This window comes from Aethina tumida, chromosome 3 (assembly GCF_024364675.1).
Source record: "Aethina tumida isolate Nest 87 chromosome 3, icAetTumi1.1, whole genome shotgun sequence".
In the NCBI taxonomy this organism is placed as follows: Eukaryota; Metazoa; Arthropoda; class Insecta; order Coleoptera; family Nitidulidae; genus Aethina; species Aethina tumida.
This window is the reverse complement of record NC_065437.1, coordinates 9,727,759-9,751,441: the sequence shown is the minus strand read 5'-3', so window position 1 is coordinate 9,751,441 and position 23,683 is coordinate 9,727,759. Positions and strand designations below refer to the sequence as shown.

At 27.7% G+C, this 23,683-nt stretch overlaps 2 protein-coding genes across 2 annotated transcripts; both read left to right on the top strand.

Moving 5' to 3' along the window:
• Positions 1-538: 538 nt before the first annotated feature.
• On the top strand, positions 539-23,281 carry LOC109608532 (uncharacterized). The gene is made up of 3 exons (XM_020024973.2): positions 539-950; positions 22,408-22,628; positions 22,977-23,281. The coding sequence occupies exons 1-3, from the start codon at positions 539-541 to the stop codon at positions 23,022-23,024; spliced, it is 681 nt and encodes a 226-aa protein (XP_019880532.1). The 3' UTR covers positions 23,025-23,281.
• On the top strand, positions 16,233-17,426 carry LOC109608563 (alpha-tubulin N-acetyltransferase). Its single transcript, XM_020025011.2, has 2 exons — positions 16,233-17,014; positions 17,069-17,426. Exons 1-2 carry the CDS (start codon positions 16,340-16,342, stop codon positions 17,360-17,362), a joined length of 969 nt encoding a protein of 322 aa, XP_019880570.1. The 5' UTR covers positions 16,233-16,339; the 3' UTR covers positions 17,363-17,426.
• Positions 23,282-23,683: the final 402 nt, after the last annotated feature.

Sequence of the window (23,683 nt, the reverse complement as noted above, 5' to 3'; positions counted from 1 at the left end):
AGTAATATTTTTTATTTTGTAGACCAGCGTTATTTTTATTTATTTCTTAATATTATAAAATAATCATATTCTATTTTTATGGTGAAATTTGGAGGTTTCTATTATTATTTATACAGATTTACATAAATTATATAAAAATAATTATACAACATAAAATAAAATTTGTTGAAAATTAATTATTATTATATTTAATTATATTATTTTATTTTATATTTATTTAACTTCTATGACTTGTTTTTATACTTAAATGTGTATGAAGATTTGTAAAAAATATATGATAAAATTTATTTAATGCGTAATTTAATTTAATTATTATTTGTAAAATTCTCTTTTCAATAGCGTAGCTTTGTAAAAAATAATATTTTGTACATTGTGTGTGCTTGTTAATTCCAATAATTGTTGAAAATGGTTAATTTCGAGATTTACACGAAATAATAAAATCACAGATCCCACACACAGATACGATCGTGTGGGTGGTACGTTGGAAGGGCCCAGAAGGTCACCAGGAAAAAGAGCCGGGACCAAAAACTGGGTAGGGATGGCCGAATCGGAAAGCGGCGCAAGACCCACCGCCGGTCCGCCGGTCCGTCACCCATTGAAAACGGAATGGCTCGCGCCTAAGGTCCCCATTCATCCGAAAACCATCCACGGAAGACAGACAGCAAGTCCTCCACTCCTCCACGTACGCCGGTGGGAACAGTCGAGCAGCACGCAAAGAGGCACAGGGCACATCGCATCGGCAACGCGCTCAGCTGAAAAACGGGAGCATCGCAGTCGCCGGAGTCAGCGCTTTGATCAGCCGGAGGATAATTTTAGGGCGGCACGCTCGCACACACAAACACACACGATCGGTCACCCAGAAGAGAAAATGAGTCGGTCAGCCGTTCTTCTTTTGCCGCTCTTCATGCTCTTCGTCTTCCTCCTGTCCCTCGACGGATGCGACGCCAAACGTAAGTTACACTTTTATTTCCTTCTAATTGTCTGCCGAATTCTTACGGCTACTTTGTGAACAATTATTATCATAAAAATAAATCATATAAATTGTATTAAAAGTCGAACAATTTTGAAAATGTGATTTTTGTTTTAAATTGAAAAAATATTATTTAGTTTTATTAGATAATTTAATTAATAATAAACAAGTACAATAAAATGTAAATATATATATATATATATATCGGTTAGAATCATACAAAAATAGTCTGAAAAATGTTGTGTAGATAATAAATTTAAAAACAGTTAAAATACTTAAAATTCAAAGTTAAATATAAAGAATATGTTAATTTTGTCGAAGTTTTATTCATTTCAAAATATTTTTCAACTTTCAATTTGAAACTTTTTAATGTCTGAAAAGAAAAAAGGCAAAAATATAATTTAATAAAATAAATAATTTTTTATTTCATATAATTTTTTTAAATATAATTTTATTTATATTAAGTCTTTGGTATATATCACAATCTAGGAATTATAAATAAAATGTTCACATTCTACTTTTTAATAAAGCATCTATATTTATCGAAAATGAATTTAATTTTAATATTCAAAAGTACAATTCTGTAAATTAACTAAATGCTACTAAATATTTAAAACCTAAATAGGAAAAAAGAAATGGATTAAAAATGAACTGTATGAAATAAATGAACAGTATCTGCTGTTTTATAAACTATTTTTAATATACATATAATATTTTTCAAGTAAATTTACAATTAAAATTAAATTCATTTCAGATAAATACGCTTTATTAAAAAATAGAATATGAACATTTTATTTTTTAATTCCTAGATTATGATGTATCCCAAATCAAGCAAAATGTACATTTAATATAAATAAAATTAAATTTAATAAAATTATATAACAAAAAAACTATTTAAAAATATTTTTGCTATTTTTTCAATTCAGAGACTAAAAGTTTTAAATTCAGTAGAAAAATATTTTGAAATGAATAAAACTTCGAGAAAATTAACAAGTGCATTTCAAATTTTTAGTACGTTTAGTTAGTTATTTTATTAAATATTATACAAAACATAAATTTTTATATTAATATAAACAAGTTGTTTAATTTTAATCAAATTTAGGACATAAATGGGGTTATTATGACACTTAATGTATTTGCTTCCAAACTACATAATATAAAAGCTCCTTATAAATTATAAAACGATTTTTAAGATGTTTTCTTTATTATTATTAAAAAATATATTAATAAATTTGGATTTATTTTTAATTTGAATATTTATAAATTTACGTTTCACCTTGATATTTTATAATAATTTGCTTTGGAACAAATAAATAATGTTTATTCTCATAAAACAAATTTAGTGCAGTTACGTTGTAAACATTTTGTGATATTTAAGAAATATTAATGAAATTTAGGATAAAAAATGGGAATTTTAATGAAAAGTATTAATCAAATTTGGTATCTTAATAGTCAATATTGGGAAGTTGAAGTACTAATAAATGATAAATGAAATGGAAGTACTAATAAATGAGTATTCTATTTTCATAAAAAATATGAATGTAATGAAATTGAATTTACTAATTAAAATGAAACAATTTTAAAAATTACCCAATTATGAGTTTTCATTTATTTGTTTGTTAATTTTGAAATAAATAATTTCTGAATAATTGTAATTAAATAACACAGTATGAAGTGTTTCAATATTCAACATTTTTGGCCGTAATCACCAGTTATTTAATACGTATCAGATTCCATTAAATACGTTAATCAAAACATTCAATGTACTATGAAATATTTAGATGAGGCAGATTTACAGAATTGTACTTCAAGTATTCAAATTAAAAATAAATTCAAATTTATTCATATATTTTTTAAAGAAAACATCTTAAAAATCGTATTATAATTTATAAGGAATTTATATATTATGTAGTTTAGAAGCAAATCCATCAAGTGTCATAATAACCACATTTATGTCCTAAATTTGATTAAAATTAAACAACTTATTTATATTAACATAAAAATTTATATTTTGTGTAATATTTAATTGTTAATTTTGCCCAAGTTTTATTTATTTCAAAATATTTCTCTACTGAATTTGAAACCTTTAATATCTGAATAGAAAAAAATCAAAAATATTTTTAAATAGTTTTTTGTCATATAATTTTGTTAAATTTAATTTTATTTATATTAAATCTATTTGCTTGATTTAGTATATATCATAATCTAGGAATTAAAAAATAAAATGTTCACATTCTAATATTTAATACAGCGAATTTATTCAAAATTAATTTAATTTTAGTATTCAAAAGTACAATTCTGTTAATTTACTTGAAAAATATTCTATGTATATTAAAAATAGTTTATAAAACAGCAGACACTGTTCATTTATTTCATGTACTAATTTTTAATCCATTTCGTTTTTCCTATTTAGGTTTTAAATATTTAAATAAACTAACATCTGCCTAATCTAAATATTTCATGGTATATTGAATGTCTTGATTAACAAAATACGTATTTAATCTGATACGTATTAAATAACTGGTGATTACTGCAAAAATTTTGAATAGAAACACTTCATACTGTGTTATTTAATTTCAAGTATTCAGAAATTATTTACTTCAAAATTAATAAACAAATAATTGAAAAATCATAATTTGGTAATTTTTAAAATTATTTACTTATTTAAATTGCTACCTTCATTTTAATTAGTAAATTCAATTTCTTTACATTCATATTTTTATGAAAGTAGAATACACATTTATTAGTACTGCTCAACTTCCCAATATTGAGTATTAAGATACAAAATTTTATTAATACTTCCATTAAAATTCCCTTTTTTAATCTAAATTAAATTTCATTAATATTTCTCAAATATAACAAATTGTTTACAATTTTTTAATCCTGCCTCAAAATTGTTTTATGAGAATAAACATTATTTATTTATTCTAAAGAAAATTATTACAAAATATCAAGGTGAAATGTAAATTTATAAATATTCAAATCAAAAATAAATCCATATTTATTCATACATTTTTTAATAATAATAAAGAAAACTTTTTAAAAATCGTATTATAGTTTATAAGGAACTTTTATATTATGTAGTTTGGTAGCAAATCCATCAGGTGTAATAACCACATTTATGTTCTAAATTTGATTAAAATTAAACTACTTATGTATATTAATATAAAAATTTATGATATGTGTAATATTTAATAAAATTACTAACGAAACATACTAAAAATTTAAAATGAACTTGAATAATTGCCAATCGACATTTCGGGCGAATAACAAAAACATGGTTTTAAAAAAATACACAATACAATTTTAACAATTACGTGAATACATAAACAGTGCAATATTATTTTATAAACAATAGATTGAAAATTAGTAAACACATTCAGTAACTCATTAATTATTGTTTGAAATAATAAAATGTACAAACCTAATTTTGCATAATCGATAAAAAGACGTGTGTATGGGGGCATAATATTAAAAAACCGGTAAAAGTTTTCGTCGTTTATAAAACGAAACTGCGATACGCAAACATAAACTTACCGAAAAACGAATATCGAATCTAACCGCAACAATAATATGTTATTTATTCACTGGATACGCATCCTACTTTTTAAAGATACAATTTTGACCAACGAAAAAATATTTTTTGATCAGCGTTTTAAACGAATTGAAAAAATATTTTATTATGTTAACAAATTCGCTTTTTTCGTTTCAAAATTTACCAAGACTTTTATTTTAAAATTTGTTTTTATTAGAAAATTTCTCTTTGCCTTGCCTTCCCGTCGGAACTAAATAAATTTTGAAGGTTTATCTTAAATGAAAAGGTACAAGGTACACTTATTCCGACAGATCCTAATTTAATAATGTAGGAATAAAGAACGCTAGGTGTCTCTCAACCAAGAATTTTTAATTTTTTAAAATTGTTCACAATGAAGTAAGTTATTATTGTTACATTATGTATAACACTTGACTGAAAACTAAATCATTTATTAACTTTCTAAGTGACGTGAACTCAGGAGGAAATTATAGTTTGAATATTTATATTTTTTATAGTTTTTCATCAAGAATTTCGTTTTTTTTAAGCTAAATTCATAAAACAATAATTTTTAATTGATTTATGATGATTAATTGAAAATCTTTAATCGAGAATTAATAAATTTCGACTTTAAAACATGCGTTTTTTCTAATTATGAAAGAGTAGTTTATGATTTAGGAGTCAAAGGTCTGGTTTAATTAAAATTTAATAAAAACAGCGAAATAAAGTTAGTCAATTGGAAAACTTTTTCCTTCGGAATACTACGAGTATCTGAGCTTGTCTTTTCCTTGTCGGTAATTAAATTTCATGCGAAAAACCAAGTAAACCTGACGAAACTTTGTATGTAATTTATTTAAAGTTGTTTTATTTTGCGTGTGGCTTAGATTGATTTTATAGTTTGAGCGCTACAAAATTTTCGTACGACACTCAATAATTTTAAAACATTATTTTACCAAAAATGGCGAATACGCTGTATTAATAAAAAACTATTTTTCATCTTATTTATTTATTGGAAATTGGGATATAGAAAAAGGTATTGATTTGAAATTTTTATAGCAATTATAACTTTTCTAACTTATTTTATACAGGGTGTACGTTATTTACGTTTAATTTTGTACATCTTAAGATTTTATTGGAACAAATAAAATGAATATTAATAGTAATTTTTCTAAAAATATGATGATGATATGTAATCAGATACAGAGCAGTGATACACTACTACCAGTACACGTAGGAAAATAAGGGTTATTTTTATATTTTTTGGCTAAAATTTTAATCTAATGGTGTTACATTGAAAATAACGAAGTAGTGTTAAAATACATAAAATTAAATGTAATTGACTAACACTGTGTGTAAAGAGTACTTATAGGATGGTACTTGGTTAATAAATATTCCAAAAATGACTCTTCAAGTATCAAAATTTGTGGTTTTACAGACATTTTAATTAGATTATTAATCCGTCAATATTTTTTAAAAATAATAACAATTCAAAAACTATTGGGTTTATGAAATGGATAAGAATATGATATGTGTAGAATTTAAAACTCTAAAAATATAGAAAATAATAAAGTTGATGTCCCTTGATTGGAATTTTGTTAAAAATAAATTAAATTAAATCTAGTCATTATTACCAAAAAAAATTCAAATCCCCTTTTCGTTCCTTATAAACTTCTAATAACAAAGTTAGGTGAAATGAAAATAAATAATGGATTGTACAAATTTTAATATGACAATATATATTTAATATGAACTTAATATTTTTTAAAATGTGGTGGATGCGCCTCGTATTAATATTTAATACATATAATATTTGAATACACATGTTAAATCTTGACTTATTTTAATGATTCATTTCCTACCAACCCCGATTTATCTGAATGATTGGGATATTATAGATTGATTAGTTTTCATTTACAATTACATGTAGAATTTAAATATCTATAAATATAGAAAATAACAAAGTTGAAGTCTCTTGAATGAAATTTTGTTAAAAATAAATTATCAGTCTAGTTATTATAACCAAAAAAATTTCAAAACAATATCCTTTTCCGTTTCTTATAAACTTCTAATAAATAAGTTAGGTGAAAAGGATAATGGATTGTCCAAATTTTAATATGACATAATATGAATATTTTTTTAAAATATGGTGGATGCGCCTCGTATTAATGTCTAATACATATAAAATTGGAATAAACACATGTTAAATCTTGACAAATTATTTTAATGATTAATTTCCTACCAACCACGATTAATGTGAATGATTGAAACGTCACAGGTAAACAGATTGATTAGTTTGATTAACTCCATCATGTCACAAGACGGCCAATATTTAATCAAGGCAATAGAATAGGCAATAATTAATTAATTGTCCACGGTTATTCAAAAAATTACAAAGTTCAACGTCTACGAAGTTATACTGAATAATTCAATTTAGGTATTGTGAATTGTTAGACAAACGAAATAGTAAAGATGTTGATCTAGGATTTAAGGATATCCTCTTGTATCTGTCAACAAACACCAGACACAACCCGTGTAAACAAAACTGTCGAGATCGGTCGAATTGCGGTTCGAATTTGGGGAATATTTAATTTCAACTGCTAGTTAAATAATAATATCTGTTTGTGCTCAAATATCTGTGTCTAAATTTTTAATTAGAGGTACATTTGTAAGTAAATTCTCTTCCATATTTTACATTTTGTAAATAGCAATTTAATATGCCTTAAATCAAGTTTATTTATAAATATAGCAGCAAATTTAATAATTGTATTTTTAAAGGATAATAATTATTAAAATATGCAATAAAATGTAATAACCATTTCGTTAAGATTAAATTGATAGCAACATATTTATCACAAAACCATAATTAATTGCCTTATCTCGAATAAATTGTCTTAAAGATTAAATAATCTGAAACTCACTATTCAATATAATTTATTAATATTTACTTGTAAAATGAGAATTATTTTACAAATATATCACGGTACAAGAAAGAAAAATATTTTATCAAAGAATGTTTTCATTTTGAACACAATGTAATGAATATTAAAACGAAAATAATGCTCATTTTAAATTACTTACTAAATGTATTATTTACTATTGTTTCACTTTTGATTAACTAAGAACAGAAAGTTCTTGTAAAATTTCACCAAACATAAAAGTTTTCAACAACTGAAACTTTTTTGTATACTATATTAAATCTTAATTAATCTAAACTATGAAGTACTTTTTTAAGGAAAGCGTATAACAATTTACCTACTGCGTATTACCGAAAAAATACATATTAATATTTAAGTAACAAAGAGTTTTAATTAAATGCCTAATTATTTTTGGAGAGTCCATTCTTATGCAAAATTTCTGGCAAAAAAATCGGTTGTGGAAGCTATTAAAATAATTAGAAATTAAATAGAGTTTCTTATTGTTATAAAATTATTCAGAAGTGTTCATTTTTTACCAAATAACAACAACAAATAAGATAATTAAAACTGATGTAAGTAAATTAATGTCAACCAATGTTGAAGTTGCGGTTTATATAATTGAAACATCTGTAATTTGTATTATTACACCACAGAAAATATACATTTCTTGTCTGAAAATATTAATTACTATTTACTTCCATAAACTTTGCTCCCAGACCTCGTTTCCAAAACAATAATTGAATGTATGAATAAATAAAATATTTCATTACAAACATCTGACGGAGAAAATTCTTTCTTGAAATGTGACGGATCGTTCCATTTTCACAGTGTTGTGAGTTTTAGTTATTTTTTTCCATCAGGATGTCCCCAGCTATATTTCGATCTGCCAAAATACGAAAAATTACCAGTTAAATATGCTGAAAGCCCTGAACCACTAATAATAAATCACTTGTGCACAATCGTTCTTTTGTGCATGAAATTAGCTGAACGTTCAGCAAACCGATATGTTTCAGGTTAGTTAAGTTTCATACGATTTTCATTCTTATGGTTCGGATGCATCGAAAATAACCTACAAACTGGGCTAATAAATAACATTTTTTATGAAGAATTACTTTATTCATTTATGCTTTTTAATTGAATAATATAGTGTTTATTTATTTAGTTTTTAAACGATTTTAATTATGTATAAATCAATTTAAAATAAATCACGTAATAAACTTGCATAAAAAATTAGAAGTTTTGACAAATGACTATTTCACGTTGTTTTACAATTGTAATTGTAAATTTGTGAAAATAATTATAATTTAATGTACATTCAATTTAAATGTTGAATAAAACATTACAGTTACGTATAATATTAATAATTTAAATACATTTGAAACTACCAGTTATTTTTTTTTTAATTTAAAATATGAATTTGTACAATAATTTAAATAAAATACACTGTGTCTCAAAAAGTAAGGTAAAATATTTAATATGGTAATTCTTAGATTCATTTCAAGAAAACGTCTTCGTATAAACGTATGATCTAAAAGTCTTGAGTTTGAGATACACACTCTTCAATAAAATATAATTTTTTATAATACCTACGAAATGACAGGATATATGAATGAAGTGAGGCATTTTCTGGCACAACAATTTTATTTAATTTCCTAGTGACATTGGCATAGGATTTTTTTTAAGAAAAAGAAAAAATGGTAAGCTATCAGTTCTTCTCCCTTAAATGTTTTACCATATTTTTGAAATATTTTGTATAACCAATTTAATTGAAAAAATTGCGAATGCGCCGTACTTGAATTCCTAAATCTTCCTTCACAATTTAAATATTTTTTATCATACCTACATAAGTACTTGCTCCTTCAAAACTTTTAATTTAATTTTAAAAGCTTTTACAAGAATATAGAAAAATATTTATTTCTTATTTTTTATGCAAAAACCGAAAAGTTCACACATTATAAAAAAAATATTTTTACTATTTAAATTTTACTACCCTGTATCTCAAATAAATAAATATAGAATAAATAGAACATATATTTATGTGATATTTTTTTTCTTAAAATGAACCCAAGAATATTTTAACATATTTTGGAGCATTTTATATAATTTAATTGAAAAAATGGCGAATGCGCATATTCTTTATTTTTTCCAAATTTAATTATAAACTTGTCTGTTTTAAATTTTATAGACTAATAAATAAAATACAAAATGAATGGAATGAATTTACGAGAATAAAAATAGTCCTTACATTACACGTATATGAACAAGAAAATTAGTTTTCAGCATGTAACAAATAGTCCCAGTTACACTGCATCAAGTTTGAATTATTTATTTTTTAAATTCATATTCGGACACAACATTAAAGTGTGCTAAATATTGAAAACAACCGTTAACAAATAAACTTAAATCCAGTTTTATAGATAAAATCTGAAATGGAACAGTTGTGCGTGACCTGAAACATTTTATTAAACCTCGTCGTGATTACACACAAATCTTATTAGGATTAATCGCGATCAATTAAAACGAATTTAAATGACGAAATCGGAACAATATTCGTAATTGAATCTATTTACGGTGCTAACTGAAAATTTACAGGCAACAAATGTGTATTTATTAGTTGTGGTTCCATTATCGTTATTTTCAATACGATAATAAAAAGTCGGTTCTACTTTAAATATTTACAAAGTTTAAGTCAATTAAATTGGTAAATATTTATTTAAGTAATTAGAGGTAAATTGCGGAAATGGTGTTATTAAATATTATAAAGCTAAAACGTTTCTGTTAACGAATTATTTTTAACGCCGCTGTTATTGTTACTATTTTGGATAAATTGCAATATTCCTAAAAGCAGATACAAACAAAGCGTTTTTCATACGAGATAAAAGTTTATTTGCACCGTCACAACATCGGAAACGTACACAACAATATTATTTTAATTCGTGGTAAAGTATCATTATATTGACACAAACCTGTGGATTGAGCATCCGATTTTCTATGGAATTGTCTCTTTGCTAATTAATATACGTGCAAACCAATTATTTTCGCATGTCCGCTAAACGTATTCACCGACTCTAACTCAATTAGTTAACTAAATTTCAATTTTAATTGGAGGTGTTAAGCAGTTCAAGATAGTGAACAGTCACAATAAAATATTATATAATGTTTGAAATGGGAATTTGTTCAGTTGTTTAGTAGAACAATCGATTAAAATGTGACCATCTTTGATGGATTATTGAAGATTTGGGGGCATAAATTATTCGGAACAGTTTCTGAAAGTCTTAAGCCACCGTTATGGGATTTGCTGTTAATAAATGACGAATGGAGGAATGACTCCAAACATATTTGCATGGCTAATTAGTTTTCACCCTTATTCTGTCGCCGAACTTTGTTAAGAACTAATATTGTAATTGCGTTTAAGTATTTTATATTAACGTGTCACCTCTGATATTTACCTGCGATAACTCTGAAAGTGGCGAGCTTTCATCGTAACGAAAACGACCTGGAAAGGGATAAAAGTGCTTTTATGTCACACTTTAAATCGCTGACCGCAACAAATTTGGGAAGTTTCCCCGATTTTTCTACTTTGAAATGTGTATATTAATGTAAAATATTTTCATCTCCATGTTTAATAATATTTTCATAAAATATTTCATGAAAAGTATCAATTGATGAAAATTTTAATACATATATTTAAAAAATACGGCAAAGAATATCAAAAAGACGAAGCTTTTGTTCACCTTTACTAATTAAATCAAATATTCAAACCTTGTTATGAATTGACTGTAAAAAATTTGGGAAGTTTCCCTGATTTTAACATTTTAAAATATGTACAACATTAATGTAAAATGTTTTTATCTCCATGTTTAATAATATTTTCATAAAATGTTTTATGAAAAGTATCAATTGATTAAAATTTTGATACATATATTTAAAAGATGCAGCAAAAAATATCACTAGAGACGAAGCTTTTGTTCATCCTTAATAATTAAATCAAATATTCAAACCTTGCTGTGAATTTAAACAAGAAAATATTTGTAATATAATTATTATCAAAAATAATTAATATACTAAAAACATATTTATCTACCTGCAAATATTAATACAGCGATTTTTTCCCAAAACATGAATTAGCAATTCAAATAATTGTAAACAAGCGGTTTTAAATTAATATGCGGAACATCAACAAATTATTACAACTGTTTTCCGGCTAATTATACGGATTATCCGCAATTAACCTACGAAAGTTTCCTCGTATATCCGCGGTCCAAAATCTTACGTGTAAATAAGCACAAACAACTTTGTTGAAAGTAAAATGTGTAATAATTAATTTTAAATTATGGGCAAAAAAGATTCGATTCAAACAGCAAACAAGAGTGAAATTAATTTTGAAGAAGCTAAATATTGTCTTGAATAAGCAGATTCTCTATGAAAAATTAGGGTGAATTAAAAATTTGTTTTGTTTAGAGAATATCACTGCAAAAACATGGATTATTACCTTTGAACTATATAAAAAACGGTGTATCTTTTATCTAAAAATAGATTGTAATCTGAAGGTAATGGTGCGTTTAATCAAACACAGGTTTTTCTCCTTATAGGCTAATTTCATTTTAAAATTACCATCGGCAATTTTAAGCTAAAACTGTGATTAAAATAATATTGGTCACGTTAAATAAATTACCTACATTGAATCACTTTTCTTTATTGAATAATTTAATTGTAGACGTTTTAATTTGTAATTTTATACTAAAGAAGCTGATGTGCAATGGGTCGACAAATAATGAACCAATTGACTATTATCATCAAACATTATTGACGTTGATAACTGCATAAAAGTTTTATCTTGGGGAAAGAATGGCAGCAACTATAAAAAGTTTGAAATTTTCTCGTTTTTGTAAAAACTGGACGAGTTTTTAATTGAGAGATCTTGTAACTTTAATTAATAGACTCGTAACTCTAATTATTATTTAACTCCATAAAAATTATTATTAATTGGTTGATAATTTGGTGAGATTAATTAATATCTTCGTTTAAATTAAAAATATGTACCATATTGTCCGTAATTCCTCAATCATAGTAATTTGATTCGTTAACTTAAAAGGGAAATGTGATCTTTAAACAATTAAACTAATTAAGTCGGAATGAAATCAGCCATTAAGTTTACAACCGACTGTGAATGTTGCCGTTTAAATGTATTTGTATTTTATCTCACGTCGTTAAACAGTTAAACAAGTGAATTTCTGCACGTTTACTCCGACCATTTAGACTATACCATCATAAAATTGTTTGAAGATGAATTTTTCCGTGATTGAAAAACGGTCGATATCATTTGGTGCGTTTGTAAATACAAGATGCGGATTAAAAAGAGTTTTCCGATTAGAAAAATCACGTAGGCACACGTGAACGGATGCCGCCCTGCTGAATGCAGGAAGTTGTTTTGATCAAGCGTATTCGTCAAAAATTGAAATACAAGATGGAATTTGTGTAATCGAACGGAATTTCTTTTAGGATGGGAATAATAATTAGTGTTTACGCGTTTACGTTATTTGTACGGGAATATTCTCGGTGAACTTTATAAATAAATACAAGCCACAGGAAAATAAGCAACTAAGTAAACGTTGTGATACGGCATAAAAGCTCTAAAAAAACATTTCAGGAAATATACCTTCGTTTTATCAAAGGCTTTAACATCAAGACAATTTATTCGTGTGTGTTTATTTGAGAAAAAAACTTAATCAAGAGAAAGAAGCATCATTACGACGTGTTAATATTCCTTTCATAGTAAGAAAATGAAGAAAAGAAGTGACGTGAAAAAATCGTGGTATTATGCAAATGTTTTCACAAATGGAGAGTGTGATATCCATAAATTCTTGTACAAATTTTAATAGAATTTATGCTTAAAAGAAAACATTAACTGGTACAAAAGGAGGAGAACTTTGTCCCTACTTGTTTGCACAACCATTATGAACTTAATTAGAAGACGATCCTGTTTAATTTAAATTTTAATTGTGGCGAAAATATAAATTAGCTTTCAATAACTTCAGAAATTTGCGACAGTGTAAATTTTAAATTCGTTAACGGATTATGCAAAATTGTTTCTTAAATGGATCAATTTTTAGACATCTCAAGAAATTTGAATCAGTTTATTATTACAATCTGGCACAAACTAATTGTTCAGATGCTTAATTCATAAAAATTAATTCCAAATAATCAATACTAAGGAAATGGGGGAAAATATGTTTTGATACCTTTAAACATTATAAATAAATAATATTTCACATACACATATCAAAAAAAATATACTATATTAATTTTATCGTATGAATTCAAATAACATAGGGTTCATTAATAATTATTTAATGTGTACTGTGAACGTTACAAAATTTATTAAAACACTGCGATCAATTTACTAATTTAATTACACATTTTGTTAACCAATATTCTATATTTTAATGACCCTTTAATTTTTTAACCAGCACAAAAGTCTAATCGCATCAATTACTGAACTACCCTTATAATTTTTAAATTTATATAATTATTTTTTATTAACATATTTTCTCAACAATATATAGGGTGATTTCTGTAACATTAGAACGAAATGAAGAACAGGAAAAGGTACTGTTATGAAATTTTTATTTTTATTAATTTATTTTTACTTGACTTGGACTATTTTTCTATAAAAATTTCAAATTCCTCACTTTTTCTTTCTCCATAAACTTCTTAATGAAAAAGTTAGATAGGTAGGTAAATTTTAAGTTAGATCAGATAAAAATAAAAAAAATTAAGAATAAATTTTAATTCATCATAATAAAAGAACAATTTTCGTCTGCGACAAGTGAAATAATCTTTTGTGGTGTTTTAAAAACTAGAATCCAGCGGGAACAATTTAAAAGGAATCCTCTCGACAGACAACAGTTTAGAATCTGTCTAAGACACCAATTCCTTTTTACAGTTTAAACTTATCCGGCCATTAAACATTCATGGAACTTTTGTGTGTACAAACTTGTCCTCGTTTTGCTCGTTGGCTTGCCAATGAATGAAACGAAACTAACCAAACTATAATTTAGTTTGCAATTACACAAACGCCCATTTATGAATTACACGTGTTTATCAAAATTGAATACGTTTCAAAGTTGCGGTTGGGTTGTAGATAAAATGTGTTGTTGCATGAATTTAATTTAATAGGAACTTCACAACACGATTTTATATTAATTTGTGCGTCAGAAAAGGGTTGCTGCCGTATATTTCTTAATCTACGAAGTTAAGTATGGCTTGTCACAAATTTGTTTAATGTCCGGAGAGTTTTCCTAAATTAAGTTAAATAGTGCTGAATTTTAGTTCGAGCTTCAATCGATAATGCAACAAGTTTAAATTTGAATTGACGTTAATTTGCCTGATGTGAAAGGGAATTATTTTATATAAATTCTCCGTTTACAATAATAATACAGAAATCCTCATTACAATGTTTTAATATTGAAACAAATAAATAAATCCATTCAGATTAATACGTAAGTTAAAACATGAAAAGGTTGAGACTTTCGTGGCCATTCCTGATGATTTTTTATCAAAGATTCCGATCATTTTGTCGAAATTGAAAAGATTACATCTTGATGTAGAAGATTGACTCGTCAGTTTCGACGTAAGTTTCTGTCAATGATTCCTTAAACAAGATATCAAAAATATTCCCTCCAAATATAGTGGATCTTTTCCGTACGTGTCTTACTGAAAGCTATTTCGTTTGGAACAACAAATTCTACGAACAGACTGAAGAATTATCAATGGACAGTCCTCTTAGTAAAGTTACCGATAGAAGTGGAAAAATCTTGTTAAAACATAACATCCATACTGTTTTTATACCAACAAGGAAGATTCAACACAGTCTCAGATCTGCCAAAGATAGGAGAAACCATCAAACAGCTTCTGGGATATACCGCATACCATTATTTTGCGGGAAAGAATACATCGGTACCACAAAACGTTCAATAAGGACTAGGATTAAGGAACACAAACGAAACTGCATCCTAGGATAATCAGAGTCTGCTGTAACTGAACATGCACTATTAGATGGAAATCATAAGATAAAATTCCAAGATACACAATTGCTTGCCTCGACAACTGGATATCCCAAGAGAATGTTTAGGGAAGCAAATCCATAAACACGGAAACAACTTCAACAGAAAAGAAGAAGCATTGAAGCCTTATAAAATATGGACACCAGTGCTCAAAATCACCAAAATCGTTGAGCAGATAAGAACGGTCAACGAACAGAACGAAATTTCTATAACATCTGTTGTCTAAGTTGTCATTTAGTTGTTAAATGTTAAAACATGTTTGTTATGTTTATATATAGATGGAAATAAATGTAAATTCAATAATAACTTCAAACAAAACGTCGAGAAATAGCCATTCACAGTTTTGTGGACCTAATACAAATCTGACCTTAAGGCATATTAATGGATCAATATGATTGGGACTTGATTAATATAATTTGCATGAATTATACCTAAACCTCAAAACTATATTACTAAACGATCCATAATTTGTATATTAAAATACTGTTCTCACAATCAGAATTAAATTTTTTTTCACACCCAATTTAAGAGCAACAAAAAACGGTTTTCAATTATTGTTTTAAATTACACATTACCATACTTACTAATATTGACAAGAATGCACATAACGAGAGCATCTTTCGGTTTCCTGTTACCATAATAATAAACCGAACGTTGGAACTAACAAGGTAAAAAATCGTAAACGTGAATTGTGTTCACTTCCTGGATACTACGATTTTACAAACAGTTGTTGCGTTGCTACGAAATTATTGAAGTTTATGCACAAAACAAATTGTCTGCGGCAAATTTTAGTCCCAGTTTTGCAGCAATAGATCACAAAAAACCCTTATTTAAATACATTTAGTTATATTCGAAAATGGACTTTGACTTTAACGTGAACGAAGTGTTCAAGGATCCGATAACGGAAATTGATCACACCATGTTGCCGACCAACTTTTGTGGTAAAAAATGCGAAGCTTACGATGCTGTCAGTCGGATCACCAAGATACTGAATGCGATGGGCGAAGCCTCGGCCAAGTCTCAGGGCCTGAGGATTCCGATCACGACTGTTGATCGTGTCAGGTATTCGAACAACAAGATCTATTTTATGGTGGACAAAGACGCGAACGAAGGTAAAGGTGCGGTGACTGGGATGTTAAAGACAGGCGTTAAGGGACTGTACGTTTTCGATAAACACGGCCAATATCACCATACAAATCCGAAGTGTGTGCTGGATTTTTATGTGGCGGAATCACGACAACGATCCGGGTTGGGGAAGGAATTGTTCGATCACATGCTGAAGAAACAGGCAGTCGTACCGGAGAAGCTCGCCATCGACAAACCCACTAATAAAATGATCAGTTTTTTGAACAAGCACTACAACCTCAAGGAGCCCATTAAGCAAATGAACAACTTTGTAATATACAACGGATTTTTTTCTGAAGGCTCCTGCGAAGGTGATACTGTTAAACATACCAAATTGGGATCGAATGGGATGCAGTACGAATTGGACACTCAAAACCTGAGAAGCTTTCCGGTTAAGCCTAATCAGGTATTTTAATCAACAACCAATTAATCAAACATTAACATATTTTTAATTATTCAGTCTTCTTCAACCAGTAATCTGATTGCTCCGGATGTTCCAAATTCTGAAACGAATCGCTCATCCAGAAGATCCGACACTGATCTCAGATCTTCAGTTAAATTGCGCCAACTAAAGGCTAATCAAAGAACTGCTTCAAACGTATCTCGGCGACTTAACAATAGGTCGTTCTTAATGGCCCAACGTATGGCTAACCAAGATAAATCTATGAATGGACTTTCAGCCAGATCCGGTTATATTCCGAATAGTTTTTATAAAATTAGCGCCAATAATTTGTCTAATGAAGCTACTTATTAATTTCAAAAAATATAAATTACTTTAGATGTAATAATTTATAATAAATAAATTTACTGTGAAACTATTTAATTTCTAGAATTGTTTGACTATCTTTGGAATGATACTATTGGTGTAAATAATTTATGTACTGAAGCTAAGTATTAGCATCACAAGATAAAAAATATTTACACTTTCTAGATGTAATCATTTATTAACCATACTCTGTGAAACCATTTAGGTTGTTTAATGTTTGGCCTATTTAATGTGACACTCTTAGAGTTGTAATGTAGCTGAAGCTACTTACTAGTTTCAAAAAATAAAAATTATTTTAGATACAACAATTTATTATCAATATATTTTTAATCACACCATTAAATTAATAGAATTGTTTGATTTTTTGGTTAAGATACTTTTGGAAAAAAATTATTAGTCTACTCAAGCTGGTTATTCCTGGTTTACATTTTTAGGTATAATAATTTATTAACGACACTCTATGATATTATTTGATTTGTTGAAACTGACCTTTTTAATGTGATATTGTTAGAATCAATAATTTAATAACTGAAATTACTTATTAGCTTCATAAAATAAAAATTACTTTAGATATAATAAAATATTATCCTTAAATTTCCTGTGGAACTATTTAATTTTTAGAGTTGTTGGACTATCTTTGATACGATACTATTGGTGTAAATAGTTTATGTACTGAAGCTATTTTCACCACTTTCTGTAAAACTATTTAATTTATGGAATTGTTTCACATTCTTGATAAGATACTCTTGGTGAAAATAATTTGTCTATTGAAGCTACTTATAAGTCTCGTAAAATATAAACTATTTACAGTTTTAGATACAATGATGAAACCAATTACTTTATTGAAGGTTTGGCATTTTTATGAGACACTCTTAAAGCCAATAATTTGTCAGTAGATATAATAATTTATTCCCCTTCTCTCTCAATATATGAAAATTATTTACATTTTAAATGTAATAATTTATTACCAATAAGATACTCTTGGTGAAAATAATTTGTCTACTGAAGATACTTATAAGTCTCGAAAAATAAAAAGTATTTACAGTTTTAGATACAATGATGAAACCATTTACTTTATTGAAGGTTTAGGATTTTTATGAGTCAGTCTTAAAGTCAGTAATTTGTCAGCTGAAGTAGATGTAATAATATATTTCCCTTAAATTATCTGTAAAAATATATATAATGCAGAATCTGTTGATGTTGTCAAACCAACAGTTTAATTAGAGTCCTTCGTACGTCATATATTGACAAGTCATCGACTTCCGAAGTTTCCGACAAACTGAAACCGTCTCATGTATCCCATTAAAACCCGATAGTGGTTTATTGATAGTTGACATTGGGTAACAAGAAGTACACGTCTCGTCTCCAACAGGGTGGCGGATTAACCTCCACCGATTTCAATCAGAATGCGCACGGCAGGCGTTCCCACTAACGTTCGCCTCGTTCGTTATTAATTTGTTTTTGCTTATAATTCTGTTACGGTTTGCACCGCAGCCGTGTTTATGTGTGTTGGCGGATTAATATACCGCTGCAATTCATTCGATTCGGATTGCTGTTATCTAATTTTAAGTTTTCCGTTTTGATTAATCCCCATCATGTTTGAGGAAGTTCAGTTTAATTTCGTTTCAGTGTTGATTTGTTTTCCGACATAAACAATGTTGTTTTCATATTTTCTTTGTATTCTTCTTGCCCCCAACGTGCATATGTGGGAACGGGCAGATTGAAACCGACGAACGTAAGCAATAACGGTTTCAGTCGGTTTAAATCACCTCGAATCAAACCACGCAATTCAATTTTATTCAAAGCTATTTCGAATATTAAATTTCTTGATGCTCTAATTAAGTTTTCAGTCCTTGACTTCTTACAAATAAACAACAACCACTAATAAAGTATAACTGTATGTAAATAATGTAAAGTTGAGGCTTTCGTGACAATTATTTCCATATCTATAGTTGTTCCGGTTTATTGGTCGACGTTTGTTGGAATTATTTCCTGACGTTTTGCACGAGTGGCTACACAAGCCTAACTACAACAAGGTAGATTCAACACAGTCCCAGATCTGCCAAAGATAGAAGGAACCATCAAACAGCTTCTGACATACCATGGTCTTGCGGGAAAGTATACATCTGTACCACAAAACGTTCAATAAGGACTAGGATTAAGGAACACAAACGAAACTGCATCTCAGACAAGTCTGCTGTAGCTGAACATGCACTGTTAGATGGAGATGATAAGATAAAATTCCAAGATACACAACTGCTTGCCACGACAACTGTATATCACAAGATAATGATTAGGGAAACAATTGAAATCCATAAACACGGAAACAACCAATAAACCGGACAACCATAGATACGTAGGTAAATAAGTTATTAAACATTTATGTTTGAGGTGCGTTTTAACTGCGTGTATCCGATATGTTTGCAGCTGAAAACGCAAACTGTTTCGCAAACGTAATTGACAATTCGACCATAAACTGCACTATTTATACTAAAAAATTAAATGTAAATACCATCGATTTAATAAAAACGAACTAATCACATTTATTCCGCAACGGTTAAACATATAAAAAGTAATTATATTTGGGCGAATTTACAGAAAAGTATCCCAATTAACGGCATTTGCATACGTACATGTACAATTGAATTAGCATGTTTTATTTTGCCTTTGACGAAACTCACGTGCCATTAAGAGATAATTTTTGAACAAATAATTACAGGAGCGGGACGCGCAAAATATTGACAACCGCAAATTTTTCTGCCCTGCTAATTGGTTAATTATACCGGTCCGCTTGGAGTGAATAATGACCCACAACCTTATAATTTTGAAAAAACGTCGCCCGAACAAAGGAGTTTTAGTGGAATGAAATAATTTCGATGTAACTTACTTAGGTTAGTTAATTTCTTGTTTGAAACTTTCAAAAGCGTGGATTTCGGGTAAAAACTAGAATATCATTCCCTGCGGACGGGAAATATAAAACGGGAAGGTCTTTAGACCCACGGTAAAGATACAGCAATTTAAGTTTAAAGTAATTATCTGTTGTGGTGTATCCTCAGACATTATTTGTATCTAACTTTTTTCGGGAAATTGAGCATGATGTTACATTAATGGGGCAAAAAGTAATGAAGTATTCTACTGATGCGCCAAACTTTACGTAGTTTTAATTAGTAATTTTGTTGTAGATGATTTTTAGTGGAATTAACAGGTGGATGGTTCCCTTGTTTTATCTAAAGTGTCTTGAAAGCAAGAATGTTAGAAATAGAAAATAATGTAAATAAAGTAAATCACCTTATAAATACCTGTCGTCTTTTAAAAAAATAGGAGTATCAAAAAACGATAGAATTTATGCCTGCTTTTATCTTAGGGTGTGGGAATTTTGCAGACACAGACAATGTTTCTAATGGAATCAATCCGTAATACGAGTTTTTTCGAATTTCAATAAAACAGCAATAAATTAGAAAAAACATTGGAACAAATAAAATCCATTTCAACAAATATACAATTCATAGAGGTACCCTTAAAATATTTTTATATTTAAATAAATTTGATAAAACAAAATAAAAAAATATTGGTCAACAAAATCTATAAACAATTTAGTAAATTGCCCCGTAGGTATTTGTGTTGATTCTTTCATAGTGTACATTAAAGAATTAATAGATGAAATGTATGTTTTCCACAGTATGTTGTACTGTAATAAATATTTACAAAACGAAATTACATTTAAGTCTTATTTATGTTACTCAAATAAAGTATAAAATTAAATTAAACATACTATATTTAAAAAATAACTTAATAAGGTCATTTAATAATATTTACTGAATATTTAATATTTTATTTATGGTTTTTTACTAAATAATTTCATTTTAGTACATATAGTGATGGCCATGTTAATTAGGAATGGCACACCTCTAATTAAATGAAATCAAAATATTTTATTTAAAATAATTACTCCATATTCTTTCTGTCATTATTCATTTCGTAAATCATTTTATCTATCTATTAACAGTATTGTTAAATAGTTCCATAAAACATAAATATTTTTAAATGTGATATTTCTTTGGCCAACCAAATCAAACTAATATTCAAATATATCAAAGTAATATTTCAGACGTTATATATATTTTTATACTGACTGGACAAAATTTGAATTAAATCCTTACAAAATGTTTGATTTTAAATTTTGTGCTATTTCTCTGATCACCACTGGGTAATTAATTTGTTGCCTTTTAAAACCCTGTTATTTAAAAATTGAGTTAATAGCTATTGGGACGAGAATTTAAACGCAAATCTGTGTTTGTACATCAGAATTATAAATCCATATTTCATTTGGAGAAAAGCCAACCAACTCTGTTAATAATTCAATCCATGAAAAATTCTTCAAGCCAATTTAGTGTATTACAAAACTGCAATTTTTCTAATTGGACTGACCCACAGACTTTAATAAGATCATACATAACTAACTAGCTTATTGATCTTTTTTGAATGAATTCAAAAGTTTAATTGTTTGTTAAATTTAATGGCTTTAATTACTTCTGGTGTAAGAACAAGGGTTGATAATTAAGTGTTTTTAATTGCCCCGCAGTAATTTCTTGAATTTTTCAATATTTATTGTTTGCAATCATAAGTCTAGACTAATTAATTTTATCTTTGATCTGAATCCTTCATTATTCAAAATCAAATACTTAATTAATAAATGTTTTGTTAACAATCACACACACATACAAAATAAATTTACAAAACAAATCGAAACTATTTACTCAATACCCATGTTACCCATTGATAGTGAAACCAAAGCGTAACATACATTAGGTTACACCCACTTACCCAATTTGCGGCCGACGTGTGTTTGACTACCGTCTCGTTGTCTCGTGTGTGTGTGGATGTCAGTTTGTTGCCATTTATTTGCACAACTAAAACATTTTCATTAATGCAGTCGCATACTGTTTGTTTAGGAACGGCACACTGTGCATGCTAATTATATTGCCAAGGCCCAAAAAAAAGTACTCAACAATTTCTATTTTCGTTTTTTGTAGGGGGTTGTGCCAACTTCGGTCATTCCTGTTACGGGGGGATGGGGAAGAGAGCCTCTACCGGCGACCTGTACGACACAAACGAGGAGGTGTTGCAGAATGGTTTCCAGGACGCCGAGGAGAATCCCGCCTTCGTATTCACCGGTCCGAGGAGTTCTTACCAACCGAAACCCAAACTTACTCCGCAACAATACGACAACATATCCAGGATCATCAAATCATGGGTATAATTAAAAATTTGAATTAAATTCCCAGAAAAAAAATTAATTCCATTACCGTACATAGGTATTTTTATCCAGTGCTCAGTAATTTAATTTAAAAGTATACATTTTAGATGATTTTGCCTATTTAAACAGAATATTTGTTTATATTAATCTGAGTAAAACAACGAATACCTTCCTCAAGAATTCTTAATATTTTAATTTTTTTTAACAAGTTATTAAGAAAAACTTTTTATGTACATTATATATAAAGATTATTATTAAAGTTTAACGTTTCAGTTTAATCTTTTAATGTTTACTCTTTAATCCTACTTATTTTAGATAATTCTAAAAATGGTTTGTTTGTTTCAGATTCAATCCATCAGCAAGTCTCAAGAGCGGCGTGCTGATAACATTTAAAAGAATCAATATTTCCATGTCATGTATCTCCAGAACTGAATTTTTTCCCTTCTAAACTATATTTCTGTTGAAATGCAGCAATTAAAAGTAATAATTATATAAGAATTTAAGTAATAAATGTGAAAAAATAAAATATATATAGGCTTACTGTAGAATAATGTCAAATGTTAAATAGAAACATATATTATCCTATATTTTCATTGTGATTTTATTATTAAGAGTTATAAAAAATAAAATAATTTTGGCTGGACATTATATTTATTTCTTTTTAATATTTCACCCGCCTATTTTTAATCCTCCACGAAAATTTTTGAAAGGTAAGAAGTGGTGTAAAACTTAAATTTCAAAGTTTTAGTGAGATCACCAGAAAGCCTCTCCCAAAATAATAAATAAATAAATTTGATACCAGATATATCAATTGTATATACTAGTATATACTAATTTTGGCTGGACATTATTTCTTTTAATATTTCACCCGCCTATTTTTAATTCTCCACGAAAATTTTTAATAGGTAAGAAGTTGTGTAAAACTTAAATTCCAATGTTTCAGTGAGATCACCAGAAAGAAAGCCAGAAAGCCTCTCTCAAAATAATAAATAAATAAATTTGACCACCGGGTATAACAATAGTAATTAGTTTATAAAATAAAAAAGGCAAAC

Bases quoted from the DNA above. Each gene is read 5' to 3' on its own strand.
- LOC109608532 (XM_020024973.2), top strand. From the start codon at position 539: ATGGCCGAATCGGAAAGCGGCGCAAGACCCACCGCCGGTCCGCCGGTC. The intron at 951-22,407 runs GTAAGTTACACT...CGTTTTTTGTAG, and splicing joins CGACGGATGCGACGCCAAAC to GGGGTTGTGCCAACTTCGGT. The intron at 22,629-22,976 runs GTATAATTAAAA...TGTTTGTTTCAG, and splicing joins CCAGGATCATCAAATCATGG to ATTCAATCCATCAGCAAGTC.
- LOC109608563 (XM_020025011.2), top strand. From the start codon at position 16,340: ATGGACTTTGACTTTAACGTGAACGAAGTGTTCAAGGATCCGATAACG. The intron at 17,015-17,068 runs GTATTTTAATCA...TTAATTATTCAG, and splicing joins TTCCGGTTAAGCCTAATCAG to TCTTCTTCAACCAGTAATCT.